A 20326-nucleotide genomic window follows, 5' to 3' on the forward strand; every position below is an offset into this window, starting at 1 on the left:
GTAATCTCAAAAGACAAAAAGGAAATTTACATTTTATATAAGAGAGCCATCCATTTTTATTCACTACACCTTGTTTATTATGGTACTACTTACCCAGAGATTGTTTCCAAGGCATCTTCAAAAATGTCCTGAGGGGAACAGAAAAGACAATGAGTTTCTCGAGAACCAAGAACGCTATGGTGAACGAGCAGGCGAGCATGTGGGTGTGTGCAGCGGCAGGGCAGCCCGGGTGGGATGCAGTGGGATCACTCCACCCTCACTAAGAAAACATCTCAGGAAAAGCAAGCATATGAAGTTAAGTGAGGTTTAATTTTTTAAAAAATAATTAGGCTGATAAAATACTTGGCTAGCAATCAAACTGGGGTAATTTGAATGATATGACTTCTTTAATGGAGTCATCTTTTACTCCTCAGCCTCATTCATCCCAGGCAGAGAATAAAATAACAGGATTTACCCAATCTAGTCTTCCCTTTCGCCATGGCTAGCCAAGTACCCATCATCTGGGCCCCTTTTTCACATCTAATTTCAATGCCACTCCTAGCTGGCCTTCCTGCTACCAGCCTTTCTCCCAGGTCCGTATGTAAATTTGTGCCACATAGGAATATGCCAATGGCCTGTTCAAAAGCTACAACAGGAGAAAAACCCATATCCATGCATACACACACACACACACACACACACACATTTATATCCACTCACAAATCCACGCATGCACCCCACGCTCACCCACACTGAGACTCGCACTCACAATCTCATACATAAACTCATAATCATACACACACACACATTCACTCACAAATTCAAACATACACAAAGCTCCCTCAAAGCTGCAAAATCAAATCCAGGACCCACCACAACCTAGTCGAATCATCAAAGCACCTTTCTCTCACATCCCTCCCACCTTCACCCAAACTAAGGACTGCACTGGTCCCCCAACTCCCAGCTGCCCCATTCCTCACTCCACACAAGGCACAGGTCTGAGTTTCTGTTCCGACACACCTCTCCAAATTGTCCGCTCTTTCATAGAATGCTCTTCACTCAGCTCTTCCCATGACTGGCCGTTCTTTTCCTTCTGTTTTCAGTTCATAAAGCTACCTCTTCAAGGCGACTGGCTCTGATAACCCTAATTAAAATTACTAAAAATAGCAAGTTTACTTATAGTTTTGCATCATCTGATTTATTTCATTCATAATCTTATCATAATCTCTAAAGCCTTGTTTGGTTGTGTAGCTACAATCTGTCTCCTTCAGAGCAGGTTCCTATTGATCAGTGAGCAGGAAATTCACTGGGGCTTGGCACAGAGCTGATGTGCAGTAAGTACATGCTGCCTAGTGAATGAATGAACGAATGAATGGAGCACGGACTGTCAAGGCACCGATCGCATCGCCTTATCAAGAACTATGACATACAGATGAGGAAATAGGGTTACAGAATGTTCCCTTGTGTGACCATTAATATTGAACAGTGTTTAAACCACATGCACTTTCTCTTGAGGCAGGACAGGGAAAAGCTGTATAAATATGAAAAAGAAGAAACAGCAATGTAAGGAGTGGCAGAACTGACTGAGTTCAGAATTGGGGGTCCCTAGCCTTTTAATCTACATTGATACCATGTCCTGCAAAGGAGGGAGGCAGAGTCAGGCAATTCCATCTCATCCTCACTCCCCCAAAGCCACATCAGAAGCCCCTCGCAGAAAAATGAGCCAGTACTGAAGTAAAATCTCCTAAGCCTGTGGTTGGCAAACTGAGGCTTGCGAGCCACATGCAGCTCTTTGGCTTCTCGAGTGTGGCTCTTCCACAAAATACCACGGCCTGGGTGAGTCTATTTTGAAGAAGTGGCATTAGAACAAGTTTAAGTTTTAAAAATTTGGCTCTCAAAAGAAATTTCAACCGTTGTACTGTTGATATTTGGCTCTGTTGACTAATGAGTTTGCAGACCACTGTGACCTAAGCCAAAAGTAACAAGATGCTTTTCCGGCTTCTATAAAAAGTTTCTAACTAGAAACAGACTCCTTTCTCCAAGTCAAAAGTTTGAAGAGGCTCTTGATATCACAGCTTCTGCCATTTTGAATCACAGGTCAATATCCCACATGCCAGCACACACCAACACACACCAGCACACGCCAGCACATGCCAGCACACACCAGCGAGGGGCTGTGGAGGAGGGAAGAGACTCTGCTCTACAGAAACCCCAATCAGGCATAAGGACCAGCTTCCTATACCAGATACCAGCTCACATTCCCTCTGGCATCACTGTGAACACCCCCCCGGCTGACGTTTATGAGTAGGAAGACAGGAGGAGAGCAGGCTCCTGGAAGGCTTCTGTGTGTCCGTCCCCCCTTCCTGGCAAAGCTCAACCCAGAGCAGGCACCGAGCAGACATTGAAATGCCGAGTGGCTTCTGAAAGAGCAACTCGGGAAGCCAACTCTCCATTTTTAAAAAAGCCCAGGCTGATATTTACACTTCAACAAGAAATACCCCATTACCAACCTCAGAAAAAGAAAACCGAACATAGAGTAAGAAATCGTCTTTAATTAAGGAACGTCTCTCCATTTTTTCATAAGCAGAGGGTTCTCTAAATAAAGAATATTACCCAACGTGGTGACTAAGGCTGGCAATACTTTTTCTATGAAAGCCAGACTCAAAAGGCAAAAAAAAAAAAAAAAAAAATTCATTTTATGAAGAGGAAAGAGCAGAACTAAGATTTACTGATTGTTGATTATGTGCCAGGGACTTTACAAAAACTATTTCATTTGCTCCTCCCAATTTATAGCAAGTAAATCCAGTCACAGGTAACTACCTGCCCAATATTGCACAACTGGTAAGCGAAGGAATTAGAATTCAACCTCAGATTTCCTTAACTCCAACGTAGTTTTTAAATGGTCATAAAACTATCCAAATCCTGGCGCTGAGGCAGCTGAGCAGGAGTGGGAAGGGTGTGGGAGAGGAGTGGGCAGCACACCCTCCACGCCTCACTGTAGCATTGTGGGAACTAGCCCTCCAAGGAGCGTTTCCTTCTCTAGGAGGACGTCCTTGTGTTTGACTCTGCTGTTTGCTGTCTGATTAGAACCCAAACACAGTGAGATTACATGCTAACGTGTAGATTTCTGACTCAAAGTTTGTAGTTATATTGCCCTACAGGACACAGCTCGGTGTTGTGTATAGCCTAGCAATCTCAATCTAACATTCTGTTTTTTCAAACCTATAAATGCCCAGTTCCTCAAATACCCTCTGAATCAGTTTACCATCTCGTTCGTTTCTGCCATGACAGGCGAAATAAAATGTTGACATGTTCATTTTCTATCTTTATGAGAATCATATTTCTAAGTTTTGAAAATTATTCTTTGACAACAGACACTCTCCTGGGTTAACATGCAAATAGTTTCCCAGCTTCTTGGGGAAAGTTATGTGGGTCCATCTTGGGGATCAAATACCAGAAATCAAAGAGACTGTCTGCTCAGACCTTCTGTACCATATAGCCAGGGACCAATGGCTTCCTTTTCCTCAAATTTTATCCCTTCCTACTGCTGCCTCAGGTGGCTCCTTTCCTCTGTGGGTTCCCATCAGGACCCCTAGGTTTGGCACTGGATCTGCAGTGAACTGCTGGTCTTCAGCCTCTCCCCAGCAGTAAGTATGCCTGCATAGACACTGAGTGGCCAGATTATTATGATCTCTGAATGCATAATAATCTGGCCACTTAGTGTATATTCTATATAATAAAAGGCTAATATGCAAATTGTCCTTTTGACCAGAAGTTTGACCAGCAAGCAGGCTAGCCAACCGCCCATGTCTCCTCCCCCTGGCCAGGCTGGCCCGACCCCACCCATGCACGAATTCATATTCGGGGCCTCTAATGTATATATACTGAGTGGCCAGATTATTATGCACTCAGAGATCATAATAATCTGGCCACTCAGTGTAGTCATCACACAGCCATAACTAGAGTTTTCTACCTCTGGTCTCTCTGCTTCTCCAGACTCACCATCAGCTTCCCAGTACTTCTCAATGTTGTTTTTCATTGCCCCGGTGATTACCATAAACTGGTTTCCCTTAAACCTCCTAGTACCAGGCATTTCCCCAGTGATTACCATAAACTGGTTTCCCTTAAACCTCCCAGTACTGGGCAGGCACACGATGTGGATTCCAGTTGAAACATATCTAGTCAGAGAAGCATCCAGAGTCTTCCCGTTTAAGGAAAAATAAGGCAGGCAAGCTCATGTTGCTGACCAATAGGATTTGCTCATCGGAAAGCATGGGTGTTTCCTTCTCCCCTTGAAGGCAGCTGGCTGTCTTTGCCTCCCCATCTTCCCAACAAATGTTCAACTGACCATACTGGGCTCCTCATCACACATTGGTACCTGACTTTTTCCAGAGTTTATCTTGACTTCCTGGCTAGATTCAAGAGATATCACACCACTTTTAAACCCACTTTATAACCCAGCACAACACACTTCACAGATTCTTAACAAATAACTGTCAGCTGCCTGGCTGGCTGAGCAGCCTTGTCCTGAGCTGGAGGCGCCTTACCTTGAGCAGTTTCATTTTGCAGTTTAGCAAATGGCTTAACCCTGTGAGGTGAGAGTCCCTGGAGGACCTTCAGGCCCAAGGCTGGCCCTCCAGGGCCCGCTCCCTACTGAGGGGAGTCCTGGTCATGGAAATGGACGTAGAAGTGAGGAAAGGGGTTGAGGGTGCTGTATCAACTATTAAAGCTCTTCTGAACAGTTTTCATGTTGATTGGTTAATGGGTTATATTCCAAGTATAAAAATGCATGAAAGTATGTTTAAATAGCAGCAGATTCTTAATAAATGTTTAATAAACTAAGAATCTTAAATAATGAAGATACTAATGATAAAAATGTTTACATTATTTTTATCCTGAAGGGGAAGAGGCAAAGAATAAAGATGACATCACGGGATGTAAAGTACAGCCTAGTAAAGAAAGTCAATAATATTGTAGTAGTAACTACATATGGGGTCAGGAGGGTATATAGAAATTTGGGGAGAATACTTTGTAAAGTATATGATTGGCTAAACCCTATGATCTACATCTAGAACTAATAGAAAATAATATTAAATATAAACTGTAATAAAAAATTTAAAAAATAAAGACAAAAATGAATAAAGATGACAAATATGCTATTAACAGTAATAATTTAGATAGTCTGTATTAATTTCCAAAGAGACCAAATAGATTTACAAACTCTTCAGTATTCCCAATGTGAATTTTAATGCACTTTGTGGCATGAAAAGGAATGTATGGTAATGTAAAGGAATGTACTCTGAAAGGAAAGAGGAAGTAGGAAGGAACATAAATAAATGTTCCTTCAAAGGGTCCCACAAATCCAAAAAGTTGACTCACTCCCCTAGAGCCTCTTCCTGCCTCCCCTTACCTCTTCCTCCTCCTCCTCCTTCTGTTCTCCCTCTCTCTCGTGGATGACTTCATGAGGTCTGTGAGCTGACATGACCAAGTTCTCATGTAACTGTTCTATAGCGAGGGACTGCACAGAGTAATAGGACTCTGTAGACACCTTCTTTCTCAGGGAGAACCAGCCCCACATGACCCCAGACCCTCCTTGCTGGAGCTTTCGCCCAAGATTCCCTTCTATTGACCAATGATGCTAGGTGTTTGGTTCCGTGGGCTCATAGAACCCTAGAGCTGCTGAGAACTCTGACAAGTCACAGGTTCTACCTACACCTGGCTCCGGGGTACATCTGGACTGCTCCCAGAGAAAATGAGGCGTGAAAAGAGTGCCCAGCATCCCCAGGGACTAGGGCAGGGATTAAGGGCCATGAATACTGAGGCCCCAAGACTGCACACGCTCCTCTGCATGGCCTTCATGCCTGGTGAATCAAAATATTCAAAGTGGGAAACCAGGCTGACATTAATTGTTATACTTCAGTAATACCATAGTGACACACCAGGAAGGTTCCTCAAATATTGGCTGTAAATCTCTTCATACATAAAGGAGAGGGCACACTGCTAGTTAAAGGAGTCATATGAAAAATACACTAAGTTGCATCATTTCCCATCCTAGCATCAATAAAGTATTGATTTTTCTAAATCAGGATAAATTTAAAATACATCTTTATTATATGTCATGAAGTGACTTTCAGAAGATTGGGAAAAGACTTAAAAAAAAAAAAAAAAAAAGACATATTTGCCCTGAGCTGATCTGTCAGCAATGATTTTTCATTCTGCTCATATCTGCCATCCATTTTTCTGCCATCTTACTGATTTGTAAAAAGCAGTCATGGCCTTCATTTAAACTCCCAACGGCCTCCTGAGGGCTCCACAGTGGCATGTTCCATGCTTCTCTATGCTACTTGCTTTTTTAATTTCATGCTGAGTGGTGAGTGTCAATGCCCTGAGACTCCCTGGTGGACTAATGTAAAACTCAGCCTCAGCATCCTCATGACTGGGTCTGCAGAGTGCAAACACCACTCATACCTCCCCTCAAAGGATTACCAGCAACACACATCCCCTGTGGAACCTTTACTGACCCACAGAGCTCTTACTCAAAGGGAAGGGAAGCAATGGGGGTCCATTCAGTAGTCACTATTCACACTCCAACTCCCCACATGGCCCTTGCAGGGAACAAAACGTGACTTTCCCAGGGTTTAAAAAGATCAGGGCATATGTTCTACATCATCACAGACAGAAGAAAAGAACATGACACAGAGTTCATCTTCTGAGCCTGCCCAGATTTGTAAAATCTGATATATTTTTTTTTTTGTATACACTTAGTAAAAAAACTGGAGGTTTTCAGACATTATTCAAATGTGAAGCTTTATAATTTTTAAAACTACACACCATAAAATCAACTGCCAGAAGAAAAAAGAAAATATGCCTCAGAAATTTTTATTTTAAACACTTGAGATTGAAAATAATTTGACATATTCTCTAAGTATAACTTTCATATAGTTCTCTGATTGCTCTTCTCCGGCCGAGTGCTCTAATAGTATTCCATAAATTATGTCTTTTTTTCTCAAAGCTTCATATTTCCAATCAGACCTGATAAGTGAAAATTAGGCATATAAAAGAACAATAATTTCACTAGACAGTGTTCCTTTCAGCACATAAATTGAGTACATTTTTATTAAGCAACTATTACACGTTGGTGAGTTAGGTCTTACTCAATGATTCACTCAAACACTGCAGTAGCAATGTAGTACATTTCCAATATAGGACAGTGGGAAACATATATTTTGACCTGAAAGTTTTATTTAGACCTGTCTAGGTCTGAATCTTAGATCTATCCCTGACCCTGAGCAGGTCTTACCCTTTCCACCCTCCACTTCCTGATGTGTAGAATGGGGATTTCAACAGCCTCCCTGGGTTTTGTAAGAATACTGAGATCGTGCATAGCAGGTCTGACTCAAAACAGGCCAAATAAATACCATTCCAGAAGGTCCTAAATTCTCGGATATGGGATGAATCAGTGGACTCGTAGAGCCAAATTCCCCACTATACTGCCTCAACAACTCCTTTTGCAAGAGAGAAAAGAGGCCAAATGTGGGACTATTTATAGCAAATAGGTACTCAAAAATGTTAACTGCCTTTACTTCTCCTACCTTAAAATGCCTTCACCTCTTATTCTCTAATGCCCAGACCCTTCTTACTCAATGGGTTACCCAGCATGATGAACATAAGTTATGGGCACAGTGCCCAGGTCCTCAGCTCAATGGGGAGCAGAATGACCTCGGCCAACACAATGTGAGCTTGGCCAATGCACCCAATGAAGAGCTAGGGGCTCCCATCTCCTTATGAGGGAAGCAGGTCTGGGTTGGCATAGATGCCATCCCTTCCTCAAAATCCTAAATTGAACAGAAATCCTCCCCAATGAAGAAGCTGTTTTTCCATCACCTTTAGAAAAGCCTGGCATTCAGAGGGACTGGATCTAAATGGACTGCTGAACTTTTCAGATTTTGGTATCAGTGGTACCAACTTGATCCTCAAAAATTAGCTAGTCTGATAAGTACCAAGCAAAGCAGTTCACAAAATGACTCTGGCATTTGCAACAGCTTTTAGCCAAGCACAGAGGAACCATGAGAATCAAAAAGGAACCACCAGATGTCACTCTCACAAAAAACAACAACGATATTAGACAGCTTGGCTTTAGTTTCCAATGACACATAGATCCGTGGGTGGGGAGAAATTAAATAGATAACGTTATGAAGAAGGAAAAAAATTCCCTTCCTACATTTTGTTATAAATATGGAGTTGAGACTGGCTTAAGGCAAGGGTTAAGTCCTGAGGTCAATACTTAAAAGGAAAATATATAGTCAAATTTAACATTGAACAAATACTTTAAATTGTCATCATAACTGGTTTTCATAGAATGGTTTTGAATATAACCTCATAGAGGAATGGGTATGTATAAACATAAAATGTGTACAGTGAAATATGGTGTGTAATAAAGAGTACATGTGCAAAACAACATTTTCACAATTGTGTATTATTGAGTTTATTTAACATAAATAAGCAAAGTGTCTTATTCCCCTGTATATATGCCTCTGCTACTAGTTTTATGGCTGTGAAATGAACCTTGGCAATCACTTAATATGCCAAGCACTTCTGTCCTCTAGGGCCCGCCCTATCCAATCTGTACTTCACAGAGGAATATTGAGGGCATGCCATTTCTTCAGGAGAGTAATTTTACACAGAACAAACAGCAGCACAGAACCCAGAGACTTTTTTAAACTGTGTAATTTTGAAACCATCATAGTAAAGATGTTTTAAAATTAAGAACAGAGCTTGCAGCTTCTTCCTATGAATAAATACCATAATTCCTTAATAATACCCAGGCTCTCTGTTGGACACTTAGAGACTCATTTCCAATTCAAAAAAAAACAAAAAACAACAAAAAAAAAACAGGAAAAAAGTGAGCATTTCACCTTTACTATTACTATCACTATGTTCTGACAATAATAATAGCAGGTAACATAATTGAGTGCCAAAAACTGCTCTAAATCTTTACATTCATTAATCCATTTAATCTTCATTATGACCCTAGGAGAGAATACTATTTTGTCCAAATAGGGAAACTAAAATTCATTAATATTTAATTAACTTATCCACTGTCCCATCTCAGTTTTTCCATCCATACAATTGGAACAATATCAGTTAGTTTACATCATTGTTGTGAGGTTTAAATGAGATAATGTATTCAATGCTTCAGCACAGTGCAGACACAACTAATAAGTGATTTCTTTTGTTATCATTAAAGTGGTTCTATAGATAAAAGGCTCCAATGCAGCCTAAGGATTAGCAAAAAGAAACTTCTTGCAGCATCTTGCTAAAGATGCTGAAACTTCCTGGCTACCACAGAAAACTGGCAGTGAGCATTCCTTTACTCATAGCTCTGCTCCAAAGTAAATGTCTTTAAAAGAGAATACAGCCCTAGCTGATTTGGCTCAGTGAATAGAGCGTAGGGACTGAAGGGTCCCGGGTTCGATTCCGGTCAAGGGTGCAACTTGCCCCAGTTGTGTGCCTGATTCCCAGTAGGGGGGCGTGCAGAAGGCAGCTGATCAATGATTCTCTCTCATCATTAATGATTCTATCTCTCCCTCCCTCTCCCTTCCTCTCTGAAATCAATAAAAGTGAGAGAATACAGAATCTTGTCTCTTAATGAGTGCTTGGAAGAGGCGGTTCCTGAGAACAGTGACTCAAAGGTGACCTCCAAGGGAAGCCCATACTGCAGGAAAGAGAGGGCCGGAGGACGTGAGTGCACACGCTGTGAATCAGCCAACCTGGGTTCAAATCCCCGTTCCATGGTGATTCACTAGCTTTTTGGGCTATTTTCCTTTTTTGTGCCTCAGTTTCCCATCTCAGAGGGATGTCCACAGAGTAAATGAGACATGTGAAAAGCACAGAGAACCAAGTGTTGGGTATAAAACATTTGTAAGTATTCCTATAATTGCTGGGACTAACTCTCCTAAAGGCACCGGCAAGCACTTCAGCCTGCTGCCTGGAGAAGGTCGGGTGGTAGACAGGGTGCCACACTCGGCATTAAAGAGACTGCCTCGCTTGGCAGACACACCCTGGTGTCCCCAAACAGATCAGTCTACCACCACACAGGCCAGGGAACTACAACCTGGGGTCAAATCCAGCCTGCCTTTGTAAATGAAGTCTTACTGGAACACTGTCATGCTCCACATTTAAATACTATCTGTGGCTGCTTTCCTGTTACAACTGCAGAGTTGAGTAGTCGTAACTGGCCTTCTACAGAAAAAGTTTGCCTACCTTGGCACAAATAGATAAAACATTGAATTTTCTTCCCTAACCCAATTGGATTATTTTGAGAATAGAGTGAGAAACAGATGTGAATAATTTCTAAAATAGGAATTAAAAAACAAAAAAAAAACATGGCCTTCAATCTTTAAAATGAAGGGCGAAATAATGCTCAGAGCGTGAGTGTAGAGTCCCACCATGAGCTCCATCACTCATGTGTGGCCTTGGGCAAATCTCTTAGCTGCTCTGGGATCCGGATGTATTAATGTATAATAAAATTAGGACAACAATAAAACCACACTTGCGGGGTTTAAAGAATTACATGAGGTGTACAGAGGGTTTGCCCTGGTGTCTGGTCCACAGTGAGTACTCGGTAACGTCAGCACTCACTGAACTGTTGCTTTCATTGTTTTATTACTTCCGGGAAAAGCTGCATGTCCAAACATTGGACCACCCAGACAGTACTTTTCCTCTCCGAGCATCTCCCCTCATGAGAATTACTGGTGCTAGCAAAGCAGAGATGCTGAGAACTGTAATCCGTTCTTTGGCAGCAGTCTAAGAGAGGAAAAGCTAAGATTTTGATAAATCCACTTCCATCAACATTAATTTTCCTCCACTCCCACCAACATTCCCTTCCAACAGTAAGAAATTTTGGACAAGAAGCTAAATGTTTATCTACACATTAGTGTTATGTAGAGGAATAAACCTTATACTATTAAGACAAAGTAATACAATCAATCCCATCAGAAGCGAAATGTTGACATTTGGTTTCTAGCAAGAAGGATATTAAATATGGAAACCAGCAGGAAAAAAAAAAGAGCTGCCAGAAGGATAAGCATAATAAATCATATAATTAGTATCTCAAACCTAATAGACATTCTACATTAAAAATATTTTTAATGACTTAAAAATTCTAAACAGCTAAAGACAAATACAAAAACTCTGGTAGAACAAATGCATTAAAAAGAATCTGGCCCTGGCTGGTTTGGTTCAGTGGATAGAGCACTGCCTTATGGACTGAAGGGTCCTAGATTTGTCAAGGGCATTTACCTTGGTTGCAGGCACATCCCAAGGAGGGGGTATGCAGGAAGCAGCTGATCGATGTTTCTCTCTCATCCATGTTTCTAACTCTCTATCTCTCTCCCTTCCTCTCTGTAAAAAGTCAATAAAATATATATTTTTTAAAAGTCTAAGATGACAGTAAAGAGTAATCAGGGCACTTTGGGGGCTGATGCAAATGTATAATCTACCTAATAAAAGAGCAATATGCTAATTGATGTACCTTCACAATGCCCACCAGCCAATCAGGAGTGAGTGTACCACCGAGAGGTTAAGTATCTTGCCCCAAATCACAAAGCATCTAAGTGCAGAACCAAAAAGAACAACAGACAAAGGTTGTAAAGACAGTACACTAGAGAAGAAATCCAGCAGCCAGTTAACTTGGAAGTGTGCACTTAAATAGTGGTATGATTTTGTCCATTGGATTCGGCAAAGTTTGCAAGAACTGATAATATCCACAGTTTGCATTGCAGAGATACTGGAAAGCGAACATACACTGTTGCCTCAGACTATGTAGAAGTCAGTCTGGCAATATCCATAAAAAACATGCATGTGCATATACATTTACACAGCAACACTGCTTCTAGGATTCTATACTATAAAATATTTACACACACGCACAAGGACCTGTGGTGGGCAGTGAGACGGGCATGAGCAGAGCAAAGACGATGGGTCAGGAACAGAAGGTCACCAGGGCAGAAAGCCCTCGGTGCCTAGGGAAGAACAGTTGTAATGGGACCTCGCCCTCAGGGTGACCTTTTCGCCCTAGACATAACATCTAGGCCTCAGCTGGACTTCAGCTCCAGGCTCAGAGAAACAGCAAAATCGGATAAGCAACACCACAGATGACCTCGGGACCAGCTGTGTTGGATCGTGACCCCTTACCCTGGTGCTGACCAATGGATCAGTGGAGACCCTGCCCTTAAAGGACACACCTGGAAACCACAGTAAGGAAGGTGACATTTCAACTGCATTTATTTTGTAACCCAAATCCTTCCACGCCTGGGATAAGTGAAGAGCACTTTCTGTCTCTAGTAGTAAAACTTTTTTTTTTAAATCTTTTTATTTAGAAATAGTTTCAGACTGACAGAGAAGTTGCCAGAGTAAGAACAGTTCAAAGAACACTGGGTGTTCTTTATCCAGATTCATCTACTGTTAACAGTCTAGCCCCTTTGCTTCATAATCTTCTTTTTCCTCTCCCTTCCTTCCTCCCTTTCCAAAGTTCTCTAGCTAGCTAACTAGATTCTTTTTTCTTTTTTTTTTCTGAACCATTAAAAGGTAATGCGGCCCCTTATCTCTAAATAAATTTCAGTGTGTATTTCCTAAAACTAAGGATACTCTCTCGTATAACCAGTCAGGACATTTGGCTGCTCTAAGCTAATGTCCATATTCCAATGCTGTCTATTTAGCCAGCCATTCTCCCTTACAGTATTTCCCCCTGCTGTGCAGGAGCTAGGCTCGGGTCAAATACATCCAGCAGTCAGGTGTCCAGGGCCTCCTTCCATCTGGAACCTTCTCACAGCCTTTCTTTGCCTTTTATGTTACCGGCATTTTTTGAGAGGACAGCCCTCTTTTCTCCTTTCCTTAAAAATAGAACCTTCCTTTTTTAAGGTTTCTGTTGTTTCCTCGTGATTAGATTCAGGTTAGACGACTCCGGAAGGGACACCGTGTCCTTGTCACGTCCTTCGTACCTGGAGGCGGAGAGGTTCGCTGCCCCCGCTGGTGAGGTGAATTTTGATTAGCTGGTCAGCGTGTTGTCCAGTTTCTTCCTTTCATAATCACTATTTTTTGTCTTGCAGGAAATCTGTAGTTGAGATAGTGTAACACTAGGTATGTACCATGCTCCTCGCCCAAATTTGCCTGTGGGTGATTCAGCACTCTGATGGTGGCTGCCAGACTCACTCTTGACTATGACAGCCGAAAACTGATTTTTCAACCCCAACACTCGGTCCACCTTTACCAGTGGGCATGTGGCATTCTCTTAAAAGGAAAAGTCCTCCAGGCTCCTCCATGTATCTACCTAGCTATCATCCATATAGATTTCAAGGAGTTCTACTTTTTTAAATGGTCTGTGATACACTACTGACTTTAATTATGTTCATGCTCACATTGTCACCAATTTAGCCCGGGCAACTTTTAAACATCTCGCTCCTTACCCCTCTGAGCAAATTCTAATAATAGAACTTGCTTATTAGGAGGATTCTGTTTGCCAAGGAATCTTACAAGGTTAAGGCATAGCTAAACCTGAGCAATAAGATTCGATTATTTTTCTGATTCCCTTAATGAAAACTGAGATAGGTAGCCACTGACTTACCGTATTTTTCGGACCATAAGACGCTCCGGACCATAAGACGCACCAGTTTTTAGAGAAGGGAAATGAAGAAAAAAAGATTCTGAAACAAATAGTGTCCTAAAATATTTTATGTGCATTAAAACCCAACATCACAGTCATAAACACATGTAATCAACCCTGTAAAGTAAACAGCAGCATTTAGAACCATTTTAGAGCCGGGCAAGCACACAGAGACCACACAGAGCCGGGCAAGTAAAAAAACTTTTTTTTAAAGTATATGTGTAGGCTATATTTGGACCATAAGACGCAGGGACTTTTTCCCCCCACTTCTGGGGGGGAAAAAATGCTTCTTATGGTCCGAAAAATACGGTACCTACTTGACCCACCAATGTGCATTACAAAATGAGCTTGATTAAAACGAGGCTACCGTGGAAAGAAGAACTGCCAACATTACGAAGCTGCGAGACACCTAGGGACAACACAACAAAACAATTGTACTAGCGTTTTTGCTCAGTCACAGCAGAACTTTGAGGAACTTCAGCATAATTCACAAAGGTGGGAGCTCCTGGGAGCCTAACAGCTCCTGTGGCTGCAGCGGAAGTGAGTAGGCGCTGGGTGAAGCATTAGGTTACACCCTTTCAGACATACCTTGCGCAAGGCCCAAGAGGCTGAGGTCATTGCCCTGCCCCTCTCTGACGTTTCTTGCTGTGATGCACAGGTTGAGGAAACCAGCGGTCCCCCTGCATCCACTCCCCGGCTTCCTGCCCACAAAAGGCAGCAGCCACAGAAGCTTCTCCATTCCGGCCTCCAGTTCCCGGAATCGCAGCTACTGCAAAGTGAGCTCTCAGCTCTAGAACCACCAGCCACAGAACAGAGCACCCCCCCTCGGGGGTCGGTTCTGGGTGGGACTGCGGGTCATTCCTGGAGGCACAGCCTAGAACCCCTCCTTCAGCTCTCCGTGCATTTTGTCAACACCTATTCCCCTTCCTAAGCTCTTCTGATTTCAACTGCCTGCAGCAGTTCCAGGTTCCTGCACTGAAACCGGAGGGAGCGAGGCAGCAGATGACAGGGAAGAAAATAAACAAGATAATATAGAGCGTGATCGCATCTAAGGGGAAATAAACAGGATGTGTAATGGAGAAGAGAGAGAGGCTGGGGTGACGATGGAACCCGAGGACCGCGGCACTGGGAACCTGATCTCAGGGGCGAGGACGGAAAGCTGAGAAGGAGCCAGTCATGTGAAGGGCCGGTGAAGGCCGCCAGGCGGGGAGATCGCCCTGCAGAAGCACCGCGGTGGGGAGGAACTGGGCAGGTTCAAAACACCTGCCGGCAGCCAGGGTGGCCACGGCAGAGGGAAGGAGAGGGGGGAGGGCAGGAGGTACACTGGAGGAGGAACGCAAAAGCCTCGCCACGCAGCCCACAGGAAGCAGTGTGGATTTCACTCTAAATGCTACAGAAAGCCACTAACCAGTTTTCAGCAGGGAGGTTCCCTGTGTGAGTGTCTGTACAGGAGCACGTGGCAGAGGGGAGCTGGGAGACAGAGAGCGATTAGATAGGATGCTCTCCCAGGACCACGGGCGTTAGGAGGCAGCGGTGTGGTGTGGGGAGCGCGGGGGGATACACGGACAGAAGGCACTGGTTTGCAGTGAGGAGCCATGTTCTGCAGGTAGATGCAACAGGACTAGCTGATGACGGAGAAATGGAACAAAAGAAGGCTCAATTGCGGGGAACAGAAAGGGAACATTAAACATCAGGCAAGGGGAGGGCTTCATTGGCTGTGCAGTGCTGTTTTCAATTGTTCCCTCAAAAACAATTATGGCAAGGGCAATTGTCTCCACTGAAACGTAATGCTTTACAGTCTTTAACAAAAAAAGATAGGCATTCACGTAAGCATGTCACACGTCACATGTCCCTCAGCAGGAGCCGAATCTGTTGTCAACTGAAACTTCCTCTCCCCAAACAGCGGAGTTCTGGTGTGGACAGGGCCTTATTTAAGTTAAAGTGTAACTTCCGCCTCCATAAGCTACAAAGGAAAGTAAAAAGGCAAGTCTTCAAAAGAAAAGAGAAGAAAAAAAAAGGATCCTTGCCAAGCCTGTATCTTTACTTTTTAAATTTCAAATATAATTAGCAATGCGATTAGACTCCACAGTTTATGAAGTCAGAGGTTTGCTTGATGTCGGATGTAAAAAGAACTCCATCCGTCTCAATTTTTCCATTTTGAAAAGCTAGGAGGAATACCAAATGTTGTTATTACTAAATAAGCAGCTGCTTAGAGATGTGAATGCTTCGGGCTCCTAAAAGCATGAGGTGTATGAATAAATTATAATCATCCTCACTTTGTGAATGCTCCCAGCTAGACTGTGTAAGTTATTCCACTGACTGCAGGGGTCGCTTCTTCAAAAGGACACCTCCCACTGTTTGTATTTTAAAATAAAAATAAAAAACAACTTCCCTCCCCAAACTAGTTCTTAAATTAATATCAGCAAATAAATATTTGATATCAAGATGTTCAATATGACTAGTTGCAGTATTTGATACGATCCTACTATGACTTTTCCCTGCTCTATAAAATTCTGAATGTACTGATAAAAAGCAAAACATATACATACTGTCAAATTAATGGTTGCAACTAAGCACTTACGCCTTGGCAGGCACCAGGTGAGATTCCAGGCTATGTCTCACGCACAGGGACGCTAGGAGGTGGGCATCAGAAGCCCCATGTGACGATGAGAGACTGAACTTGACAGAGAAATTAGACAACTTGTCCAAGGTCACACTGCCAGCAGGTGACAGAGCCCAACCCAGGTCTGCTAACCTGCAAGCCCACCAGTGTCCTGTCTGTCCTCTCTCCCACAGGCCTGCCTAGGCTCGGACACAACAAATCTTAAAATTGGGGGTGCCTGACAGGAGGCTGATTTTGCTGTACGCTTTGTCCCACTTGAGACTTCAGCTATGGTGATGGTCCCTTTCATCCAACTGTTAATGGCTTAGAAATGCAAATGTTTGTCCATCTGTCTAGCAAGACATGGCCGATACATAACAACTGCCTGGGGGAATGAACTAGAAAGTCCCGGAAAGCCATGACTATTTTGGACGCGCTTATTCACACAGCCCTCAGGCCTCTCTCCTGATGATGTCACGGTGCAGGAACCCAGTCAAGCACGGGCCCAAAGGTACCCTGCTCTCCAGTCCTGCTTTTCAATACCTAACACGTTTGCTTTATCCCCATCGTATATATTGGCTGCTCGTTTTTATTTCTGCCTGGGAACTCCTATTTTATCCTGGTGAATTTTAATTTTTCAATTAATTTAAATGCAAAAATTTACTGAGGTGAGAGCAAATGGACACGGGGGATCTTAATGGGATGATGGCAATGCCCTTACACTGATTGTAGTGATGGCTGCACAGCTCTGTAAAGTTACTAAACATCACTGAATTGTACATTTAAACTGAGTGCGCTTATGGCATGTAAATTATACCTCAACAAAGCTTTTAAGCATATTGAGGTAATGCTAACAGATGATGGGGGTAAATTCTCCTTTCCGGTGGAGAGGATAGAAATCTCACACTGTTAGGACGCACTAAGGGGAGTTCCTTCTCTGCTTTCTGTGCTGGTTTCTTTCGGAATGCCTCGGCGCCTACATCCCATCCCAGTGGGTGACATAGCACATATGCCAAAAGAAAAATATTGCTCCTGCCAAGACCGGTTTGGCTCAATGGATAGAGCGTCGGCTTGGGGACTGACGGGACCCGGGTTCGATTCCGGTATAGGGCATGTACCTTGGTTGCGGGCATGTCCCCAGTGCGGGGGGGTGCAAGAGGCAACTGATCGATGACTCTCTCTCATCGATGTTTCTAGCTCTCTATCTCTCTCCCTTCCTCTCTGTACAAAATCAATAAAATATATTTTTTTTTTAAAAAGAAAATAAAAATATTGCTCCTTCCAGGCAGCCACGCATGTTAAACAGTTGTTGGGCATCTGCAAGGGAAAGGAGGAGAGGGTGCATATCTGGAAAGGCTGGAGGAGGAGTAATACCTAAGGAAGGTCTCAAATGCTCAAGAGCAGTGGCCAAGGGAAGGAACAGCAAATGGAAAAGCTGGGAAGTGAAAAAGCACTGACCTCCCGGGAGGTGTGGCATAGATGGGGATCTACAAGCACTTCAGCGTGGTTGATGTTAAAGGTCATGTTAGGAATGCAAACTCCTGGGAGCCACTCAGACCTACTGACTAGGAATGGCTGCTGGTGGGACCTAGGAGCATCCATCTTAACAGGCCACCCACCCCCTAACCAGGTGCTCTATGCTCACCAACGAGTGAGAACCACTGAGCTGGGTCCTAAGCAAGGCCTATGTGCCAGGCTAAGTGTTTGCATTGTACCTCACAGGCTGTGAACAGAGTTTTAAGCAGCAAGGTGGCAATGGATTTGAACTTTAGAAAGAGCAGGCTGGCATAGCACATTGCCTTGGGGCAAAACAAAAATCCCAGAGCTCCCTCCAGGGCCCAGGAATCCACAAACGTTGTCCTCTCCTTTCCCTTTTAACCTCTTACACTAAGTAACCTAACACAAATATAGCCTTCCTAGGTCCAAGTCTCCAACTAAAACATCTACCAGTAGGTACTACGTAAAAAATAAACCTGGAAGAACCATTATGACTTTCACTAATACTAGCAAGGGCACCCTTCCACATAGCAAAATGTTTGGAGAAACCAGAAGTTACCACACATACTATTTATGTGTTGGTGGGCAAAGCCATTTTCAAAATATTAATGACATAGTCACTTCCCTTGCTCACAAGTCTAACACTGATGGCCCTCTGAGTCCATGTGGTGTTTGCCACTCTGCCCTCAGAGTCAACCATCCACATCTGACATCCTTAATAATAATGCTTAGAGCCAACATTTGCGCCTCTCCTTCCCCCCCCCCCCAAAAAAAAATGCATTACAGGGCTTTTATCCTCCCCATAATCTTCAGAAGGAGGCTCTATTTTCTCTAATTACAGATGAAGAAACTGAAGCTGGGAGAGGTTAATTTATTTAAGGTTGTACAAGGAGGGGAAGGGACATCCATGTGACTCCAGAACTTGTTCGATACCACTTCATGAATATGCCAACCAGATTTATATTTTCTCCTAGTTTTTTATGCCTAGACAAGTATTTAGAAAATAAGCATGTTTATAAGGCTTACAACATATTATAAACAACCTTACATCCAGCTCTAGAAATCACCTAGTTACAGGGAACAGCCTTCATTGGGCTGCTAACAGTCATTGGACAGACAACACAAAACACCAGAAAACCACGTGCCTTTCCATCCCTGGTGTGCCTCCCTCCAATCAACCTGCATGCACTCCTGCCCACAGTGCTGATCCCTCTACACTTCTCTTCAGCTTAAAACACTAAGTACACACCACGATAGCCACAATTTGGCATGAGAGACACGGAACAGCCCTTCCTGCCCTTCCAGTATTATCCCCTGCTACCCAGAGCACCACAAGCTCTCCCTCACCTCCATGCCTTATGCCTGCTAGGTCCTCTCCCTGAGACAAACTTCAAGAGTTCCCTCATGCCCAGCTCTACTCACCCTGCAAAATCCAGAATTCCAAAAAATGGTCTCTTCTAAGGAAACCATCCCCGACTACCCATCCCCCCAAGAATTCTAGGATCAGATTCACTTCGTGGATCATTAGTAACAGCACCCGAGGGCAGGGAACTAAGAAAACAAGTGAAAGAGCTAACTCAAGGAAGAACTGACACCTGCCCAGAGGTGATGTGCCCTCTTCTGTGCACCCAAAGCAGCCTGGCATCCCTCCTCCATGGTTCCCAGCATGCAGCAGTACATCTATGTCTACACACCTGCCCCTGTTCCTGACTAGACCATAACTTAGGGTGACAGCTATGTTTGCCTCTCCTGAACCTAGCACAAAATCCAACACATTAAATTAGACTCATAATTCTCACTTACTAGTTACAATGAGAGCCAACAAATGTAGGGTGTCCCCAAAAAATGTACACACAAACTTTGAATAATTATAAAGGCAGTGTATATATGTAATATATATCATTTTACTAAAATATTTTAAAATATGTAGGATATTGCCGGGACCGGTTTGGCTCAATGGATAGAGCGTCGGCTTGGGGACTGAAAGGTCCCAGGTTCGATTCCGGTCAAGGGCATGTACCTTGGTTGCGGGCATATCCCCAGTAGGGGGTGTACAAGAGGCAGCTGATTGATGACTCTCTCTCTCATTGATGTTTCTAACTCTCTATCTCTCTCCCTTCCTCTCTGTATAAAATCAATAAAATATATTAAAAATAAAAAATAAAAATATGTAGGATATATATACCTACATATATATATATATGTATATATCCTACATATATATATTATATACACACACACACACACACACACACACACGTATGTTGTTATATCTATATAATAAAACCCTAATATGCAAATCAACCAAACGGCTAAACAACTGGTCGCTATGGCACACACTGACCACCAGGGGCAGACGCTCAGTGCAGGAGCTGCCCCTTAGTGGTCAGTGTGTTCCCACAGGGAGAGTGCTGCTCAGCCAGAAGCCGGGCTCACAGCTGGCAAGGGCAGCAGCAGGGGTGGGAACCTCTCCTGCCTCCACCACAGGCGAGCAGTAAGGAGCGAGGAGTCCCAGGCTGGAGAGCCATGGACTGCGAGAGGGATGTCTGACAGCCAGCTTCCTGGGAATCGGGCCTAAGCTGGCA

The 20326-nt window shown here is 43.4% G+C and overlaps 1 protein-coding gene across 4 annotated transcripts in view; it reads right to left on the reverse strand.

The window, feature by feature from the left end:
* TTC39B (tetratricopeptide repeat domain 39B) overlaps window positions 1-20326 on the reverse strand; it is a 113158-nt gene that overhangs the window by 85243 nt on the left and 7589 nt on the right. For 3 of the 4 annotated variants that reach the window (XM_045580251.1, XM_036434097.2, XM_045580252.1), the window contains exon 2: window positions 94-128. The exons of the other annotated variant lie outside the window; for it this stretch is intronic. In XM_045580251.1, the coding sequence (XP_045436207.1) occupies window positions 94-128 (35 nt within the window). The remainder of the gene's footprint in view (window positions 1-93; window positions 129-20326) is intronic. 4 annotated transcript variants of the gene reach the window in all.

The sequence above is a fragment of the Pipistrellus kuhlii genome, unplaced genomic scaffold (genome assembly GCF_014108245.1).
Source record: "Pipistrellus kuhlii isolate mPipKuh1 unplaced genomic scaffold, mPipKuh1.p scaffold_m20_p_12, whole genome shotgun sequence".
NCBI lineage: Eukaryota > Metazoa > Chordata > Mammalia > Chiroptera > Vespertilionidae > Pipistrellus > Pipistrellus kuhlii.